The 17,899-nt window shown below is 45.6% G+C and overlaps 4 protein-coding genes across 6 annotated transcripts; 1 reads left to right on the top strand and 3 right to left on the bottom strand.

The window, feature by feature from the left end:
* Window positions 1-1,320: 1,320 nt before the first annotated feature.
* lats1 (large tumor suppressor kinase 1) lies at window positions 1,321-7,435 on the bottom strand. Of its 2 annotated transcripts, XM_061269919.1 has the most exons (8): window positions 7,269-7,435; window positions 6,388-6,885; window positions 5,923-6,040; window positions 4,417-5,822; window positions 3,311-3,893; window positions 3,004-3,186; window positions 2,836-2,942; window positions 1,321-2,762 (listed from the first exon to the last, which is right to left on the bottom strand). In XM_061269919.1, the coding sequence occupies exons 2-8, from the start codon at window positions 6,724-6,726 to the stop codon at window positions 2,265-2,267; spliced, it is 3,234 nt and encodes a 1,077-aa protein (XP_061125903.1). In that variant the 5' UTR covers window positions 6,727-6,885; window positions 7,269-7,435; the 3' UTR covers window positions 1,321-2,264. The 2 variants fall into 2 exon arrangements, with proteins under 2 accessions (XP_061125903.1, XP_061125904.1); XM_061269920.1 differs by lacking the exons at window positions 1,321-2,762; window positions 2,836-2,942; window positions 3,004-3,186; window positions 3,311-3,893 and adding an exon at window positions 3,910-4,251.
* A 413-nt stretch (window positions 7,436-7,848) lies between these two features.
* Window positions 7,849-10,110, bottom strand: nup43 (nucleoporin 43). The gene is made up of 8 exons (XM_061270570.1): window positions 9,851-10,110; window positions 9,455-9,577; window positions 9,298-9,375; window positions 9,008-9,170; window positions 8,799-8,934; window positions 8,576-8,727; window positions 8,390-8,503; window positions 7,849-8,239 (listed from the first exon to the last, which is right to left on the bottom strand). The coding sequence occupies exons 1-8, from the start codon at window positions 9,968-9,970 to the stop codon at window positions 8,010-8,012; spliced, it is 1,116 nt and encodes a 371-aa protein (XP_061126554.1). The 5' UTR covers window positions 9,971-10,110; the 3' UTR covers window positions 7,849-8,009.
* A 63-nt stretch (window positions 10,111-10,173) lies between these two features.
* Window positions 10,174-12,691, top strand: pcmt (protein-L-isoaspartate (D-aspartate) O-methyltransferase). 2 transcript variants are annotated; one of them, XM_061270571.1, is made up of 8 exons: window positions 10,174-10,483; window positions 11,119-11,223; window positions 11,292-11,323; window positions 11,433-11,537; window positions 11,613-11,733; window positions 11,801-11,886; window positions 11,955-12,124; window positions 12,618-12,691. In XM_061270571.1, the coding sequence occupies exons 1-8, from the start codon at window positions 10,306-10,308 to the stop codon at window positions 12,628-12,630; spliced, it is 810 nt and encodes a 269-aa protein (XP_061126555.1). In that variant the 5' UTR covers window positions 10,174-10,305; the 3' UTR covers window positions 12,631-12,691. The 2 variants fall into 2 exon arrangements, 1 of the variants encoding a protein (XP_061126555.1); XR_009711404.1 differs by having other exon boundaries at window positions 10,175-10,483; window positions 11,955-12,188.
* Window positions 12,692-12,723: 32 nt separating this feature from the next.
* lrp11 (low density lipoprotein receptor-related protein 11) lies at window positions 12,724-17,863 on the bottom strand. The gene is made up of 9 exons (XM_061270568.1): window positions 17,195-17,863; window positions 16,639-16,796; window positions 16,207-16,348; window positions 16,016-16,141; window positions 15,768-15,953; window positions 15,275-15,442; window positions 14,731-14,787; window positions 14,578-14,667; window positions 12,724-14,505 (listed from the first exon to the last, which is right to left on the bottom strand). Exons 1-9 carry the CDS (start codon window positions 17,724-17,726, stop codon window positions 14,351-14,353), a joined length of 1,614 nt encoding a protein of 537 aa, XP_061126552.1. The 5' UTR covers window positions 17,727-17,863; the 3' UTR covers window positions 12,724-14,350.
* Window positions 17,864-17,899: the final 36 nt, after the last annotated feature.

The raw sequence follows: 17,899 nt of genomic DNA, 5'->3' as shown, positions 1-17,899 counted from the left end.
CAATTAACTGTCATGCGGGTATAAAAAGAAATTAACCGCTGTTTAATAAAACAAAATGACTCTCCCTTTGAAGAAGCCTGACAGACAAACAATGCAAAGAACAGGAAAGGAGACTGCCATCTTGTGGCCTTTAATATCTGTTAAGCAGTGGTCCCCAACCTTTTAAGCGCCACGGACCGGTCAGGGGTGTCAAACTCATTTTTTTCCCGGGCCACATTGTAGTCATAGCTTCTTTTGGAGGGCCATTATGACTGTCAACCCAAATGTATAAGCACCTCATTATATACAATAAAAGCTACAAAACAAACTGACAAATAACTCATTTTCAAATCAGATGAGTAAAAACTGGTCAAATATTTTTTAGAAAAGATATTAAAAGTGAAGACAATTTGCAATTCTAGTAATGACACACGAATTAGATGCACAATTTGGGTTCGCGGGCCACATAAAATGATGTGGCGGGCCGTATCTGGCCCCCGGGCCCTGAGTTTGACACCAGTAGGTCACGTGTCAGAAATATTTTCGCGGACTGGCCTATATATATATATATATAACTAAATAATACATTCATATAAATAAATAATACACTCATAAAACATGTATAAATACGATGAAATAAAATGATACAACTGGCATAAAAACAAGTATAAACGACATAAATATAACTCACCATTACGTTGAATTAGTGGGAGCACTGAGCTTGTTTCTCAGGAACGAGCCGGTCCCATCTAGGCGTAATCGGAGACTATGACACCGGAAGTGGTTCAGGTTTGTCTCTTCATGCAGGATGATTGGTCTCCCCATGTGCCGTAGCAGTTTTGCGCCTCGTTAGCGCCTCGTTAGCTAACCTGTCGTTAGCTAGCCTGAGTGGGCTTGGCGCGTCAATCACCGGTGGCGATAAATCCATATTTTAAGTAGAACTCCAGAAATGTTCTTTTAAATGCAGCTTTCTTTATCTTAGAAGTCGTAGCCTTTTCTTCCGTTTCTTCATTGGGCTTTTTTCCCTTTCCGAAGAAGCCTTCCAAACATCTGTTTCTTGCTCATTTTTGATAGCTTCGCGGGCTCGACTGACGTGACATGTCACGTGACCGAGACAATTATAATTTTCAAAATAAATTCTTACTCATTTTTGCTAGCTTTGCGGGCTCGACTGGCGTCTTGACCTGAATTGATTGTCGATTAAAAAAAATAAATTAAAAATCCTGTGCAGTCTCGCGGCCCGGTACCAAGTGACCCACGGACCGGTCCGCAGCCCGGTGGTTGGGGACCCCTGCTGTAAAAGTCTGTTCAGTTTTTGACACACCACTCATCATACAATACTGTTTTTGCATGTGTTAAATTTCATTCTCAACATTCTTTATTGATCACCCTCTTCCCATACCTCTCAAGAGCAACAGTGTATACACACAAATATACAATTATCAATCTTGTGTGACTACACAAAACCAGTGCAGAAGGCCAATGGTCTCCATTAAGTCGAAAAAAAAAAAACTACATTCAGAGTTAAAAAAAAAAAAATGTTTTCTACGTGTCTAATGACTAAACGCTTATATTTAGTGCTTTGGATGAGATGAGAATAAAGTAGAACTATCAATACTAATAAGTAAAAGCCAGCAGTAGTGGACATTGAAGAGGGCCTGCCCTTAGGGGGACAAAAAAGAAGTGACAGGGAAAAGAAATATTTACATCAACTGTGTACAACTTCATTTATAAATATGGGTATAAATTAGAAAAATAAAACAAAAAGCTACTGTAGTTCAATCAATGGTCTACTTCTACATACACATTTAATGCCAGTCTGAGAATTAACTATATTTGGTGGGGGGGGGGGGAGAAAAAGGCACCGCAGTGAATAAATGTAGCAATCAATATTTTAATCATCCACCAGTCACGTACGTCGCTAAGGTCCCAGTAGCGACAGCCGGTCCAAATATAAATTAATAAAGATTTAATCAAAGTACCCACGCTAAAAGTGAACCGTGTCAGTTGGGATTTTGTCAATAAATTAAGCAGTTGAGAAGCCAATGGAAAAAGAAGAGCTTGAGGGAAGTTTATGCCAAATTAGGTCATATGGGTGTACAGCAACTAGCTGATGACTGACTCAACTGGATGACCAGTATGAATCTATTTTAAAAAGCTTTTGCTCATCTTCCGATTAAGATTACTCTAAAAAAAAAAAAACAACGTGAGCAGTTCCTATTACACACACACTGTCCTACCACGGTACCAGTCAGAAAGCAAGTGTCACCACCATGTCCAGATTGCTACACGTAGACGAGATCTCTGACCTGAGCTGGCACCTCGGGCTCGGGTCCCTCGGAATCCGCCTCGTCCTCGTTGAGGCCCTCGTACGCAATGGGCTTGGGGCAGCTGTACGGGTGGCCGTTGTCGTCAAAGAAGCGGCGGAAGGTGAATTCGTAGAAGGCGTGCTCGGGGTGCTTGCCGTTGCGGAACCAGCAGCCCGTGTCGCCGAGGTCATCCTCGCCGTCGCTGTCGCCGCTCCACAGCTTCTCGGGGTCCACGGGGTCAAAGTTGGACGTGTCCGTGGAGTGGGCGATGGTGGGGACGTAGGGCGCCGCTTGCTCCCGCAAGTCGTTGGAGAAGTCGATGGTCTTGAAGAAAGGGTGGGCTTTGATTTCGTCGGCGCCGTTCCTGCCGAGGCGGTCTTCGGGGCTGCGGCACAGCTTCACGATGAGGTCCGACGCCTCCGGACTGAGTTTGGCAGGCGGGGGGATGTGGAGGGTACTCTTCCAGTTAATCACCTGGGTGGACGGCAGCGATACCGCATTAAACTCAGGAACATTAGGAGCGTCTGTCCGTTTTTGGTCCACCTACCTTTAGCTGCGTCTCCAGAGGCGTGGTCGCTAAAAAGGGAGGCTGCCCGACGACCATCTCGTACAAAATGACGCCCACGCTCCACCAATCGCACAGCTGGGTGTATCCTACGCGACAAGACAGACATTCTCCATCAAACAGTCATGAAGACCAAGCCAACCCAAGTACCTGTTCTGAGCAGGACTTCAGGTGCAATGTAGTTGGGCGTCCCCACGAGCGAGTGAGCCAAGCAGCGCTGGTGCTGTCGGGCTTTTCTCCGCTCGAGAGGCTTCAGGCGGTCCGTGCAGCGGCAGTTGGCTGGGTCCTCCCATTCCTTACTGAAGTCCATGCTGTCCTGCCTGACATGGTCTCCTGCAATACAAATGACACAATATGTCGTTCTACTTTGACATCATGCTTTTGTTGCAGTTTCCACCATTAACATGAAGAACTCAAAGGAAAAAAAAAAAAACTCCTACTAAGCTCTGATACTAACCACTCTGGTAATACTTGGAGTCATGAGTCCAGCGGAATCCAGTGCACAGGCCAAAGTCGGTGAGCTTTATGTGTCCGTCTCGGTCGATGAGAATGTTGTCCGGCTTAATGTCGCGGTGGATGAAGCCCATTTTGTGGACGCTCTCCACGGCGCAGGTGAGCTCGGCGATATAGAACTGAGCCAGCTCCTCCTTGAAGATGCCGAGCCGGATGAGAAGGCTCATCATGTCCCCGCCGGGGATGTACTCCATGACAAAGTACAGGTTGTCCCGGTCCTGGAAAGAATAGTAGAGACGCACCACCCACTCGTTGTCGGCCTCGGCCAGGATGTCCCTCTCGGCCTTCACGTGGGCCACCTGGTTCCTGAGCAGCACGTCCTTCTTGCGAAGGGTCTTCATGGCGTACAGCGCTCCCGTGTCCTCTTTCCTAGCCAAGCATACCTCGCCGAAGGCCCCGATGCCCAAGGTCTTGATTCGTTTGAACATGCACTTGTCCATCTTGGCCCGCTTGAGCCGAATGTAGTTTGATTCCTTCTGGCAGAGCATCATACGCATCTGCTCCTGGGCGTCCGACGACAAGCCCACCTAAGTAGCCAAGAGTCGCGAATCAGCAAGTGGCCAAAATAATCACACGAGAACACACATGCAGTACTGGTTAGAAATGTAAAAAAAAAAAAAAATGCAGAAGAAGCGGGCATATTTGGACAAATGTACATGCCGCAGAGTAAAAGTGAAGCACTGAGGAATTATAATTCCAAAAAACACATTCCGACATATTCCCGGGATTAACACAGGCTCACTGTATCTCAATACAAAAATGCAGTTGAGATGAATTAAAAAAAAAAAAGGAAGACATGAAGGGGCATGCGAAACAAACATGCCTCCGAGAGAGGAGTGTGTGTTTGAGAACATCCCGATCCGATACTTTTACCTCTCAGCTCAGCTGTTAGTGACAGCACGAAGAGAAAGGGAGAGGAAGAAGGGGCCGAGGGAAAACAGCAGAGCGTGAAAAAGACCACAAAGGAAGTCAAAAGGCTGGAAAGTGTCGCATAGCGGCAGGAAAAAAGAGGATTTATTTTTAACAAATTGGTTGTGTTCAATTTCTCACCCTCTGCATCTCACTCTCCAGCTGTTTCCTCCTCCGGATACGCTGCTGATGGTTCTTCAGGATGTTCTCCACATGCTGCTCCATAAAGAACTTAAAGGCCTGCGGGGAGTACAGAGCCACACGACCCGACTCCCCCCTGCGCTCCTCGTCCTTCTGGTTGCGACGAACGGGGACGGGCGACGTGGTGATCTGCTTCTTCTCCTTTTCTGTCACCGCGTTGGCTTCGGAACTTTCGGCTGCTTTCTCCCCCAAAGCGCTGTCGTCTTCAGCCGGCTCCTCTCTGCTGGTGCCGTGCTTCCCTGCCCCTTGGTCGTACGCCGGGGGTGACGGTGCAGCTTGCTGTTGGAGGAGGTGCTTGGGGTAGGGCGGAGGGGGGCCCTGGTAGCTGGGCACCTCCGCTACGACGGCGATCTGAGGAACGGGGACCGAGGGCTCCGGGTAAGCGGGGGCGGCGGGAGCTGCTTGCTGCATCCACGGCGGGTGCGTGGGGGCGACGGCCGTGTGCAGTTCGGGTTTCTGGACTCGCATGCTTTTGACGGGCTGCAGGATGGGAGCTTGCGTGATGGCGGTGACGGTGGTGGCGGACGGCTGCGAGCTGGCCGGGTGGGCTGCTCTGCTGTTGAAGGAATTGGAGCGCGCTAGCATGTTGTGCTGCCATGACGGCGACAGATCCTGGTTGCCGCTACTGCCCGACGAAGACGGCTGGTTGGGGGCGAGGAGGCTTTGGGACCAGGAATGGGGAGGCCCCATGTTGTACATATCAAGGTTGTGGCTGTTCCGATTGGGAACCATCAGGGATTGAGGGATGTTCCCGCCGTTGACGTACGACGGCGAAGAAGCGGGCCCACCGGCCTGCATCTGCTGGTCGGTGGGACTCTGCCGGCTGCTCTGGTTGAGCGGGTAGGGGGGAGGCGGTTGCCTGTTGCCTCCTGCCATGTAGTCTGCCTGAGCTGAGCCATTCTGAGACCAACCGGACGGGAAGGTAAACTTATTTCCCCCCGAGCTTTGCATGATGATGGGCTGGTGGCCCATAGGCACTGGGCTGATCCCACGCTGGTTCTGAGGCGATGCGCTCGGATAGCCGTCAGCCCAGGCCCCCTGAGGCACCGGGGAGATGCGAGGCACTAGATAATCCATGTTGCCAGAGTAGCGCTTGGTCGACGGGTTGCTGTCCCAGGAAGACGCCGAAGGCATCGGCCCGCGGTTGGGAGGAGGCGTGACGCTGCGCACCTGAGGCGGCAGGGGAGGATTGACTCTCTGGCCGCTACCGGGGTGTCCCTGCGGGAAGGCAGGAGGGGGGCCGGGACTGTCTGAGCGGTACATCATGGCATGGCGAGGAGCGAGGGATTCTTTCGAGCCTTTCCAGCTAGACCTCCTCAGTAGTGACTGCTGAATGTGAGGAGCGCCTGTGGACAGCACATGAAGAATGATTATTTCGATGGATTCTTTACATAAAGCATTTATTAAATGGCCAGGGTAGGGTGGGGCGGCCCAGTTGAAACGCACCTGGGGCTTTCAGGCATGCGGTGTTTGGGTTGGCGGAAACCATCTGTTCCCTCATTGAGTCCTGGTAGGTCACCTTTGCCAAGTAGTCAACTGCTGTCACCACACTGTGACCAGGGGTCTGCACAAGGAAAATAAATTGGTCAATATAATAACACATAAGGATAGCTTACTAAAAAAAAAAAAATACCCGCTAGGACATAAACTATGAATTTCTGTTCAATCTGATTTTTACTATTTCAGCATTCATTTCCTTGCTTCCGCTACTCAATGCTACTTTATGAATTTCATCAAAAGGAAGATAGAACTGATAACACTTGATGTCGTCTTCATACTTGTCATTCCACTTGGCATTCTGAACGTACTTCAAATAGCTATTCCGAAAAACAAGATGCAGCTTGTGATCATGAATCACCGTGGCACGTGCAGAATGTGAGAATCTTTCTGCATTGACTGAACACCTCCTACCTCTTCAAAGCCAGCAAATGGAGGCTCCATCGCCATGTGTTTGTTGAGCTCTCCTGAAGTGCTGGTCTCATTGGCAAAAGGCATCAGGGACTCACGGATCTCCCTCAAGGCCTTATGGTGCGGGTTCTTAGGGTTGAACGAGCGCCCCTGTTGCCTTAGGTCCTCTGGAAGCATTTTATTGCTAAAGTCCACTTTGGGTGGGTCGGGGGGCTTCGACAGGTTTCGCAAGCTATTCCGGATTTCTTGCAGCATATGTTGGCTGTTGCCGCTGTAGTTGCTGGCAGGGAATGTTTTGGGTCGCATCTGCCTGTAGCCCTCTGGTTTCTCTCCTCTCTTCATGTAAGAGCATGTACGAAGACGACGAGGGAGCTGAAGAGGAGCTGACACCAATGCAGCCAAGGTTCTAAGGGGGCGGGGTGGGGGTCTTGTTAAAGACCGAGCTCACATTTACATAACCCTGACATGAGTGCACCGTTCGTGATGAGGCGTTCAGAGCATCTGTCAAGTGGTCCAACAGGTTGGACAAAGGGGATGCAGAGAACACATTAACACCGTTAATTTGATGGGCAATAATATTATAGCAATAAAAAATTTGACTCAAGCATATGCCGAGCACAATGTGGATCACAAAATCTGTTTTGGCGTCATTGGTAAGCGTAATCAACAAATGCGCAATTCATAGTGAATTCTCCGTCGATCATAAAATATAACGAAATATACAAAATGACTCAATTAAGTAAGAAAATAGTAGCCCAAGCATCGCGGCCTATGTGTGTTGCTGCTCAGCTAATGCAACAACAGCTTGCGGAGTACTTAGCATGTTAGCTCGCAACAGCATAAATTGCATTAAATCGCTTAGCCGGCCGCGCTTGACAACTCACCAGTGTAAGTAACGGTGCCTTTCCCAGATAAAGTTTTATTGTTGATCGATTTGGTATCGTCAACTAGTAAGAACGTTTGAACAAAATGTCCTTATTGTGGCGAACTAGCTGATAGCGTTCGCTGTTGAATTCCTGAAATAGCTGAATGACAAGTACAGGGAGCAAGTTGCACGAAGTAATTATAGAACACTTCCGCTTATTGTAAATTAAAAGGGATAGGGCAAACGAAAATTGATCCAGCAATTCAGCATGTGATCCAGACAAACATTGTTTGGATTATACGATTATTCAGTAGTTTTGAAACAAGCAATTAAAATTTGGGGGACTTGCTTCGTCCGTTTGTTAAGCAACTCCTTTACTTTGAAAGTCTAGCAGGATGTATAAGTGACAAGAATTGAACAAGAGCTTTTTACAAAGTACCCGGATGCTGGTTGTTTTCGTAATATCGGCACTATTTATCATCACTTTGTAAATAAATACACATGTATAAATAAAATGACTTGGGATGTGTCAATTATTTTGAAGTAAAAATAAAAAAATCTGAAATGTCCAAAATAAAAATGTCATAAAATCACAAAAGTTGATTTATTCAGTTCAAAATTTATTGAATTGGCATTTATACAAAAATATGTAAAATATTCAGCTTGGAATGATTAACAAAGACTTCAGGAAGCATCACGGAATTTTACAAATGAATATGCATTGTGATTCAACATCAACATGATCTGATTTGCAAAGCCTCTAAACTGGGACCTGTCTGTTTACAAAAATAGCCTCTCCATCAGTCCCGCACACGAGACACTGTCCAAGTACATCCAAACTGTTGACGGACAGCGTTTGGCTGGGCAGCATGTGAGTTGTCTCCAGACGCCCTTTACTTGAGTCTCCGCTGAGCCATGCGTCAATGAGGGACTGGTTGCCCCCAGCTGGGGCCGTCGCACTGCGCGACACAATGCTGTTGTTTCTAGCACCTGGGAAAAAGCAATTAAAAATGCCACTTAGTATCGTTGTAAAACTAGATTTCTGAGGTTGATTATATGACAACACGAGTCGAGCTGACATGGCAGACGTTTTACGGCCGAGAAAAAAATCAAAAACTATCCACTGTTTATCAAACTTGCCTTGCAAGAAGGTTGGCATGTCTGAAGCTGATGTCTCCCAGTGAAGCAGTGATCCGTCCTCTGAGCACGTGAACAGATGATCAGGGTTCATTGGATGGAAATGGACTTCCCACACTGCAGACAAAAGATAATATAAATAAATTTGATATGAAAAGTGCCACAAGTATTAATAACAAAAAATCCTACTTTCAGCCGAGTGCGCCTCCATGAGTGACAAAGGCGTGTTGCTTTGCCTGACATCCCAAACATAGAGCATTCCATTCTGGCCTCCCGTGGCCACAATGTGCTGCTGGTTTGGATGTGTGTCCACACAGTTCAGGGGGACTAGATCTCCTGACCTGAAATCACAATGCTATAATCATATCCTCCTGTTATGATAAACTGATGCTACTGACTTGTGGAATCTTACATGGAAAAAATCTGCGATGGGGAGTTGCTCTGTTGCCTGAAATCCCACATCTTGAGTTGGCCGATGGAATTGACCGTCAGGATCTCAGTTGTTCTCAAGTAAGTCACAGCATGAATTGTGCTGCTATCTGCATTCTCTATAAAATGTACAAAAGAATGTTCGGTATTGAAATGATGCGGGCAGAGCAGGAACCGGATTCTGGAGCTAACCTATGATACGACTGATTGCTTCCTGGTCAGCTCTGTAGACAATAATCCTGCCGTCTTCACCTACAGAAACAATCTCGGGGCTGCTGCACGCCACACTAGTACACGGGGCATTGTTGCAAGGGTAATGATGTGCTTCTGCCCACTGGCGTAAAACGGATAGTACCTGTGGGCAAAAAAAATAATAATAATAATCTGAAGACAGTTTGACCTTAGAGTTTACTCTCTACCTTCCATGGCCATATGATACAAAATCTGTACTTGAATTACACTTCCACCAATAATGCTTGTACCTGATTGTTATGGTTGTAGCGGAATATGGTAACGCCTCCGGTTGATGATGCTGTGATGAATCTGTCTTGGTCTAGAAACTGGAGAAAATGGTGTCATGCTACATTAAGACAAAATAGATACAGTGGCTTATAAAGACAAGGTAAATGAGCAACTTACTTGAAGATCAAGAACATCTCCCTCATGCTTATGTTCACACAGTAGCTTTGGGTCTATGTCGACTCCCTCTTCCATAGAAGAAAATCCATTATTTCCAATAGTCCAAATAGAAACTGTGTTGTGCTATAAAGACAGAAGTTTTGTTTTAAAATCAAGAAAGGATATAATGTAACACAATTGGAGTAGATCCATATTTCTTTTGACCAGAGGTTGAACACTAACTCAATTTCTGGTTTGCATTTTCAACACATGAGCTGAGTGACGATTGTACGAAATAAACACGAGACCATCACACAGCTCTGACACTCACAAAACGCATCGAATTCGTGGTTCAACACCACGACATAAAAAAAAATAATAATAAATCACTCATGTTAATATAAATAAACGACTAACCTCGTTATCCCAAGAGCCAGTCGCAAAGATTTCGGGTTGCTGAAGAGACGAACGTGATACAGGTCGCCATCTGACTTTACTGATTTTCTGAGAGACGTATTTTGCATTACTACTTTCCATTAGAGCAGAGTAGTTAGGTTTTCTTTTTTTTTTTGCAAAATGCACGTTTACTGTAGTTAGCTTTAGCTTTCAACGTCAAACACATTAGCCTCAACCGCTTCAATGAACATTACGCTACGGGACATCCATTAGGACAAACTTCATTCCAGGCAAACAAGCGCTCTCCCTAGCGGTCATAGTCATCACTACATCTATAAATCTCAATCCAACGAGTGAGCGACGTGGAAATAACCTCGTAGAAGAGGGATTATTTCAATATTTATTTCTCATGAAATGACACCACTCTGCAGCATATTGCGTGAAAGACGAGCTGCCCCGCTGTAGCTTCACCGTGAATGTCTGGTGACGTATCGGCTGCTCCGTCTGCTTTGGAGGTTGCCACCTTCCTCGGCAAAACACTTGGCGCAGGCGCGGCACTGACGGCTGCTGTCTACTTAGCCCGCAAAGTCTGCCTAATAATGGCGTGGAAATCTGGAGGAGCTAGCCACGCAGAACTCGTCAACAACCTGCGCAGTAAGTTTGCATGCTTGGGACAGCAGCAGCTATTTACGGCAAACGCGAATGTTCCCTGGAGCCGCTTTAATTTTGGAGGTTTTAGTTCACAAGTGGGGGGCTAGCTGGTTGCTATGCTAAGTGGCATGTTGTTACGTTTCTCCACCCCTTTCGAACAAACCACGCTCCTGTCGTTTTGCATGGCGCACGCCTGCGTGGTAGAGGACACAAAAAAATGGCTATTCAAGGTCATACTTTTAGGCGTTTGGTTCAATGAGCTCGTTAGCTTTATGTGCGTCATTTGGGGACGCTGGAGGAGAGGCAACGGTTGCAGGCAAGGCACTCTGCCCACATTCACTGATGCTATCAAAGTGACATCCACTTGACTCCTGCCTGAATGACACTGACAGCTGAAAACCTGCACTGGATGTCTGTATTGCAATGAGGCCAAATTGTTCTGAACCCTACTTTCCAACGTCTATCCAGCCAAGACGCATTTAACTAGAAACATCAGATTTATTACTATTATTACTAATGAGGATGGATACTTTTGCATCAATATATAATAAATCCTATTGTCTTCACCATTACTCACCGGCATGCTATTTAACTGCTTTTACGCGATGTCATGTATTTGCTCCATTTTGCATCTTTAGAAAATGGCATCATCAAGTCCGACAAGGTCTATGAAGTCATGCTGGCGACAGACCGGGCTCATTACTCTAGATGTAACCCTTACATGGACTCGCCGCAGTCAATAGGTATGTCTACTGGAGTATCGAAATCCCTCCAATAAATATACTAACCTGCTTCTCTTTGAACCTAAAAGGCTTCCAAGCAACCATCAGCGCCCCGCATATGGTATGAGTTCACCCAGTCAATCTTAATGAGACCTTTGACCTCAGCTATCTTGGTGACAAGCCCTTTCGAATCCAAGCTCACTCAATTGTGTCTCTATGTGCCCACTCAGCATGCGTATGCCCTGGAGCTTTTACAAGAGCAGCTGCACGAGGGTGCCAAAGCCCTGGACGTGGGCTCCGGCAGCGGAATCCTTTCGGTTTGCTTTGCACGAATGGTGAGCCACACGCGACGCATCAAATGCAACGTCGGCTTGTAAATTGTGCCACACATCCTATTTTGCCCTTCGCAGGTAGGCCCCGAAGGGAAAGTTGTCGGCATTGACCACATTAAAGAGCTGGTCGACGACGCCGTTACCAACGTGAAGAAAGACGACCCCAGTTTGATCACGTCGGGAAGAGTGACGCTAAAAAGTTGCGTGCTAATAAAGGTCACGTGAAGACGATGCGTCTATAAATGGTCCCGTCTTGTGTTTTTCAGTCGGAGACGGACGATTGGGCTACACAGAAGAGGCGCCTTACGACGCCATCCATGTTGGAGCAGCAGCAGCAACGGTCCCCGAAGCTGTATGTCAGAGTTGGAAATCTAGTAGAACCTCCAAGGTCCAGAACAAATCTTTGTATTCCTTTCACAGCTTCTGGAGCAGTTGAAGCCCGGCGGCCGTCTCATTCTGCCCGTAGGCCCGGCAGGGGGGAACCAGATGTTAGAGCAATACGACAAGATGGAGGATGGCAGCACCAAAATGAAACCCCTGATGGGGGTGATCTATGTGCCTTTAACGGACAAAGACAAGCAGTGGTCCAGGTGGAAGTGACTCCCTTCTTCTCCCCTCCCTCCCTTCCATCCTCTCCTTCTCACAGCGGAAAAGGTGAAATGGGCATGGCTTGGAGCAGGCAAGGGATCACAAGAGGCTGCATTTTGCTGCTTGCTGACATATTTTGCTTCTTCCATACCATGCCAAGTAGCTGCACGTTACCTCTCGCTCTCTTTTTTTTCTTTTTAAAAAAATCACACATCGGTGGGTAAATCATACCCGCTCGACTAACAAAACTTGAAAAAAAAAACACTGTGAAGGCTTGTCTTTGGGCTTAGTGAGCATGACCCCCCCCCCCCCCCCCCCAGCAATAATCATTTGGAACGTGCCAACTATCTTTTATTTGATCTTCTGCTCTGTGAGATGTAGACAACACTGACCAGTTTGGATTGTATGTACATTTTTCAATTTCGAGCTCATTTTCAAAGCGTTATTTTGCCTTTTTCCACCTTGTCTAACATCCACAACTTGTGTTTCCTGCAGGGATGAACTCTGAACAGGAAGACAGTCCATAAGCCACCTTTGTAATATCGAACCTGGACCGAAAAAAAAACAGACTTGCGGGGGGGGGGGGGGGGATTCCAAAAGCATTACACACAACGACTTATTTAAGTTTATTCACTAAGCGTGATGGACTGAAGAGGGAGGGGAAAAAAAACGCTTTAAGCTGTACCTGAATAATATTTTCTGTTGCCGTTTCCTTATTTTGAATGCAGTCAGCCATAGTATTTCTGCGTCAAAAGAAGAATGTTGGACTTTAAAGCTTGAGCCTATTAGGTGATCCACATCACTGCAGTTTCAATTCCTCTGCTAATAGATGAGCCACCCTCCCCCTCCCACACAGACACTGATTGCAGTATTAGCTGATGAGCCCCAAATAATTGCAGCACCCAAGACCATGTTATACTACAGCCTAGCGATGCAGTCGGGGTACAATACCGGCAATAGTTTTCATCCAAAGAAAACGGAACACCAACACGTGCATGGCAAAGATGCGCTTCCAAGAAACATCAAATGCAAGCCCCTCTGGTGATTTTTTTCACAGTCACTGCTTTGCCAAAACAAGCTGTCATAAATGAATGTCTTGAGGGAAAAACTTTAAGCACATTTTATTTGGAGTGAACTGAGTGATTGTCATGATTTCTGGAATGGCATATGACAATAAAGAGTTAGCTTGTGGTTTGGCTTTGGATCTTTGTTTTGTTTTCAGAAAGTTACCACTTAGGGTAAGAGTAATTTTTTTTTTTTTTTTAAATACCATGATACCCAAAGCTTTGCAAAGATGCATTGCAGAGTTGGACAAGTATTTGACTATTTTATTATGGCTTGGTGTACCAATCCACTACTCAGTGTATCTACATTTCTATCCACAGGTCAGTTTCACATATTGCGAGCAGAAAAATGGCACAGTAGAGTTTTGTACAGATGTCAAATATAAACTAGGGATGTTCAATAACACTTTTTTTTCAGACCGGTACGAGTTTTTGAGTAGTCATCGATACTGATACCAAGCACCGATACCATTAGTACTTTTGATACCTAAAATTTCCTCCAAAAACAATGATATAATTTTAAAATGACCTTTACATTTCAATATATCAATTTTCTTAAAATGACTTTTGAATTAGTATAATCAAAATAATTTTTGTTTTGAATGATTTTCTATTCTCATTTTGATTTTTTAGTTCCTTATTGTAAATTGATCACAATAGGGCGGACCATACTGGTATTGATAAATATTGCGAGCACTGATACCATAAAAAGATGCTGGTACTGGGTTTTGCATCCCTAATACAAACAAATAAGAATCTATTATCTTTGATTCCATTGAAGGAAAATATGTCTGCCAAAATGAAAGCAAGTTCTTTCATGCCCTGACCTTAACCAAATGACCTTTGGGATGAACTAGAGTGGATTTAGTAAGCTAAATGAGTGACCAACTCTATACAATTCCAATAGATGATGTTTGAATTCTTTCATCCATTTACAAACTCAAAAGCATCAAAAGACGTTACTGGCTTTGTGTCCCTTCGGATCAGTTTCAGTGTAGAAGCATCAGGCATAGAAGAAGAGCAGGATGGGACGTTTCCAAGCTCACATGAAACTAATTACAGACGTTAGGCTACAGGAAAAATGCAGTGCAACTTTAAAAAGTTCAGCTCTGATGGCTCCATCCTTTCTATTTCCCAGCTTAGAATTGTCAAGAGATTCTGTGTTTACAGGTACATGCCATTGATGAGGTAGTCGGACTCCTCCGTGGTGAGTGGCCTCGCCTTCTTCAGCTTGTGGCGAACGAGTCTCAGGCGACAGGCAATCATGAGAAGCAGGAGGGCGGTGATGATCAGACCCAGAGTCAGTGGAAGGATGGCGCCTGGTAGTGGAGAGAAGCAGGTGGGGATGCAAGTTAGAGATAAACATGAAACACATCGGACCTGGTTCTGACCTGATTCAGGGACCGGATGGCCTCCCTTTCCTGGAAACTGTTTGGAAAATGGGATGTCACTCTCTTGGCTCTGTGAGACCTTAGGAGCAGCTTCAAAAAAGTACAATAACAAATTAAAAAGAGATTCCAAAAATCAGAAACAACCCATCCTACCTATTTCAGTCTGCTTGGTGATAGGAGGAGCCACGGTAGCTGGTTTAAAACCTGGACCTAAACAACAATGCCAAAAACAAACATATTGACTCATATCAGTAACAAAATGTACCGTATTTTCCAGACTATAAGGGGCACCTAAAAACCTCAAATTTTCTCAAAAGCCGCCTTATAGTACGCTGCGCCTTATATATGGACCAAATTCCTAAATTTAAACTGGCCAGAAGCATTGTGTCATGAAATCAATCATAAGTGGCCCGCTGAAGACTACGAATCATGAATCAAAAAGACTATGGATCATTATTTTGTGATTATAAAGTCATTTGTTGCATCTGAAGTTGAAATAAAAAAGATAAAATGGAGAATGATTTGATTTGGATTCAAAATCTGACACAATGCATTAATAGTGCGCCTTATAGTCCGGTGCGCCTTATATAAGGACAAAGTTTTAAAATGGGCCATTCATTGAAGGTGCGCCCTATAGTCCGGTGCGCCTTATAGTCCGGAAAATACGGTAGTCCAAAAAATTAAAATGAAAGCTCACTTTTCTGTATACATTCGCTGACGCAGTCTGATTCCTGGAGATAGTTGTTATGGTTGCCCTGGCAACCTCCATAGAGGAAGTGTTTACATTCTCCTGCTTCATGGTCATAGTACCAGCGTGCAAAAGTGCCTTTACAAGGTCCAACAACTGGAGCGGTGGAACATGGGTCTACAGAGACAGAAACACGGTAAATGACTTTTTTTTTTTTTTGCTTATGTCCTTATTCAGGGATCGGATGGCAGAAGGGGACAGAGACGCTTTTGTTCCAAAGCCCAGCAAGTCTGCAAGCAAAGAACTGTTTTCTCATGGATTGCAGCTTTGCCAGCATTTAAGCGTTCAGTGCCATGACTCAGTGGCTGCCTACATGGGCTCCATCTGCTTCTGTGTGTGGATAAACACGAAACAATGGACAATCTAATAATTTGTAGTACAAGACCTGGATCATTGTTGCTATTGTAATAATAATTATATATATTAAAACCGTGTCACCTACCTTGACTGTTTGAATTCTGCTGCAGACTGGGTGGAGGTGTGACCCTGCTCCTTTCCTGAGGTCTACTGTTGTCATTGGTCTTCCTGGATCCAGTCTGGAGAACAAAACTATCCACAGTGTGTGTCACTGGAACCTGATGGATTGGCAGACCTTCAGCGTGGGTCACGGATTTCCTGCTGGCATCAACTAAGCAAGGAATCAAAAAGTCAGCTTCTTATACGGGGAAGGAAATATGAGTGTTTTCTTACAATTTGGGCAGAAGTCTTCATCTGATCTATCTGGACAATGTTGCTTCCCATCACAGGCAAAGGTGATGTCAATACAGCAGCCGTCATCGCATTTGAACTGGTAGTTTGAGCAATGGCCGGTACACACTGCCAACAAAATTAATTTAAATTCACAATTGAATATCAATTTTAAATATAAGTGAAGTCATTGCCTTCTGCTTGACGTTTGGGTGCCAACACCGTAACAGACACATTGTCAGACGTCTTTTGACCCGCTGTGTCGATAACAGTCATCTGGAACGTGTAGACGCCTTCCTGCAGGCCAGTGATCTTCAGAAGTCCCGGATGAGTCGTCTGCAAAAATCCACATATGACTCTCTGGGCTTTGTATTTTCAGCCTAATGTGTTTACTTGGAGTTTCAAGCAGAACATGTTGACCTTGTGGTTGCCTCTTATAGCTGGTGTGTATATAATAAACTCTTTTGCCATGCATTATGGAGCTTCTCTATTGACTGAACAGAAGCGAACAAATGTAACCTGATGCTGAGTGAGTCTCTGCACACTGCAAAGGCAAACTGTGTGTTTATTCTTCTGTTTTAAAGCTTTTTTTAAAATCCCATTCAATTAATTGCAGAGTCACTGACCTTCATAGTGATAGCTGGGTCCCCCTTAACGAGAATCCAGTCGAAGCTATTGATCCCACGGTCGTCCACACTGTCGCGGCCGTCCAAAACAGCCCAGTCGGTGGGCAGCTGGATTACAACGTCTTGTCCTGCATCACAGCGAGGGGGCTCGTCAACCTCTGCAGCATAAAAAGAAAAAAATTAGAAGGTTCCAACAAATGTAATTTATGGTGTATTGTATTGAAACATATATTTTATTGGTTTATTCCCTTCAGAATACAAACAAATCTTTTTTTTTTTTTTTTTTTAACACAACTCGCGATCATGTTGTTGATCGGGGCAGCTCGAAAACGTCAATCATTAACACACTGGATAATCTCAAGATTGGAGTTAGCGGTTAATAAATGTTCAGATCGTGTGATTGTGAGAACTATATAGGTCGTATCAAGGTCATATTTTCTAACAGACATTTTACCATACAGAATTTTTAAATTGCATAAAAACGAGAGACATTTTTCACAAATTTTGAGAACAGTGTGAGACTACTTTTGATCCAAAACACTATGAGGGTCCTTACCTTGTGCATCATCAGGTAGCGTGACGTTCACCAAGCGGCTATGCGAGGCGAAACCGGGCTGCGGAGCGAAGGAGCAGACATTTTGGCTCTTATAGGTGCAATTGAATAAATAGCAGTTGAGGCTGTCCCCGGCCTGCCTCGGCTCCTCTTGGACCACCGCGACGGTGCAGTGAGGCTGCGCGCAGCAAGCGTGCACGCAGTCCCTCCAGGTGTACACTCGCTCCGGCGCCATGAGGAAAGTAGCCCCCTGTTCGATGGAGGCCTTAGCCCGGATGATGCTCTCCCGGACCGATCTGAAGTCGCTTACGCAGGAATCGGCCACCTCGCTCGGCCGATACGTTTGGTCCTGCTGGAGCTGCTTGCGAAACTCCTCCAGAAGCTCCTCCACTCCTGATATTTTGGATTTTAAATCCGATATAGCCGACATGCGAGTGTGGATCGGTTGCAAGATGCACAGAAGCAGGAGGAGCAGGAACGAAATCGAGAAGGCGAACCTTGGTGAGCGGTGATGCTGCTGCATCATCACAGCCATCTTGTTTACTTATGTAAGACCACTCCCTGAGTTCTTCTGAGATACATCAGGATGGACAGCCCAGACGATGACGAGCCGGACTGAGGAGGAAAAAAGCGCTCGCACCACCGATCGCATCCAGTCGTGCCTGAATCTTGTATTTCACAAGCGGGCGGGGGGGAGGGGATTGTGAC

The sequence above is a fragment of the Syngnathus typhle genome, linkage group LG22 (genome assembly GCF_033458585.1).
Source record: "Syngnathus typhle isolate RoL2023-S1 ecotype Sweden linkage group LG22, RoL_Styp_1.0, whole genome shotgun sequence".
Classification (NCBI taxonomy): domain Eukaryota; kingdom Metazoa; phylum Chordata; class Actinopteri; order Syngnathiformes; family Syngnathidae; genus Syngnathus; species Syngnathus typhle.
Note: the sequence above shows the minus strand (reverse complement) of the source record. Positions and strands in the feature narration are given on the sequence as shown.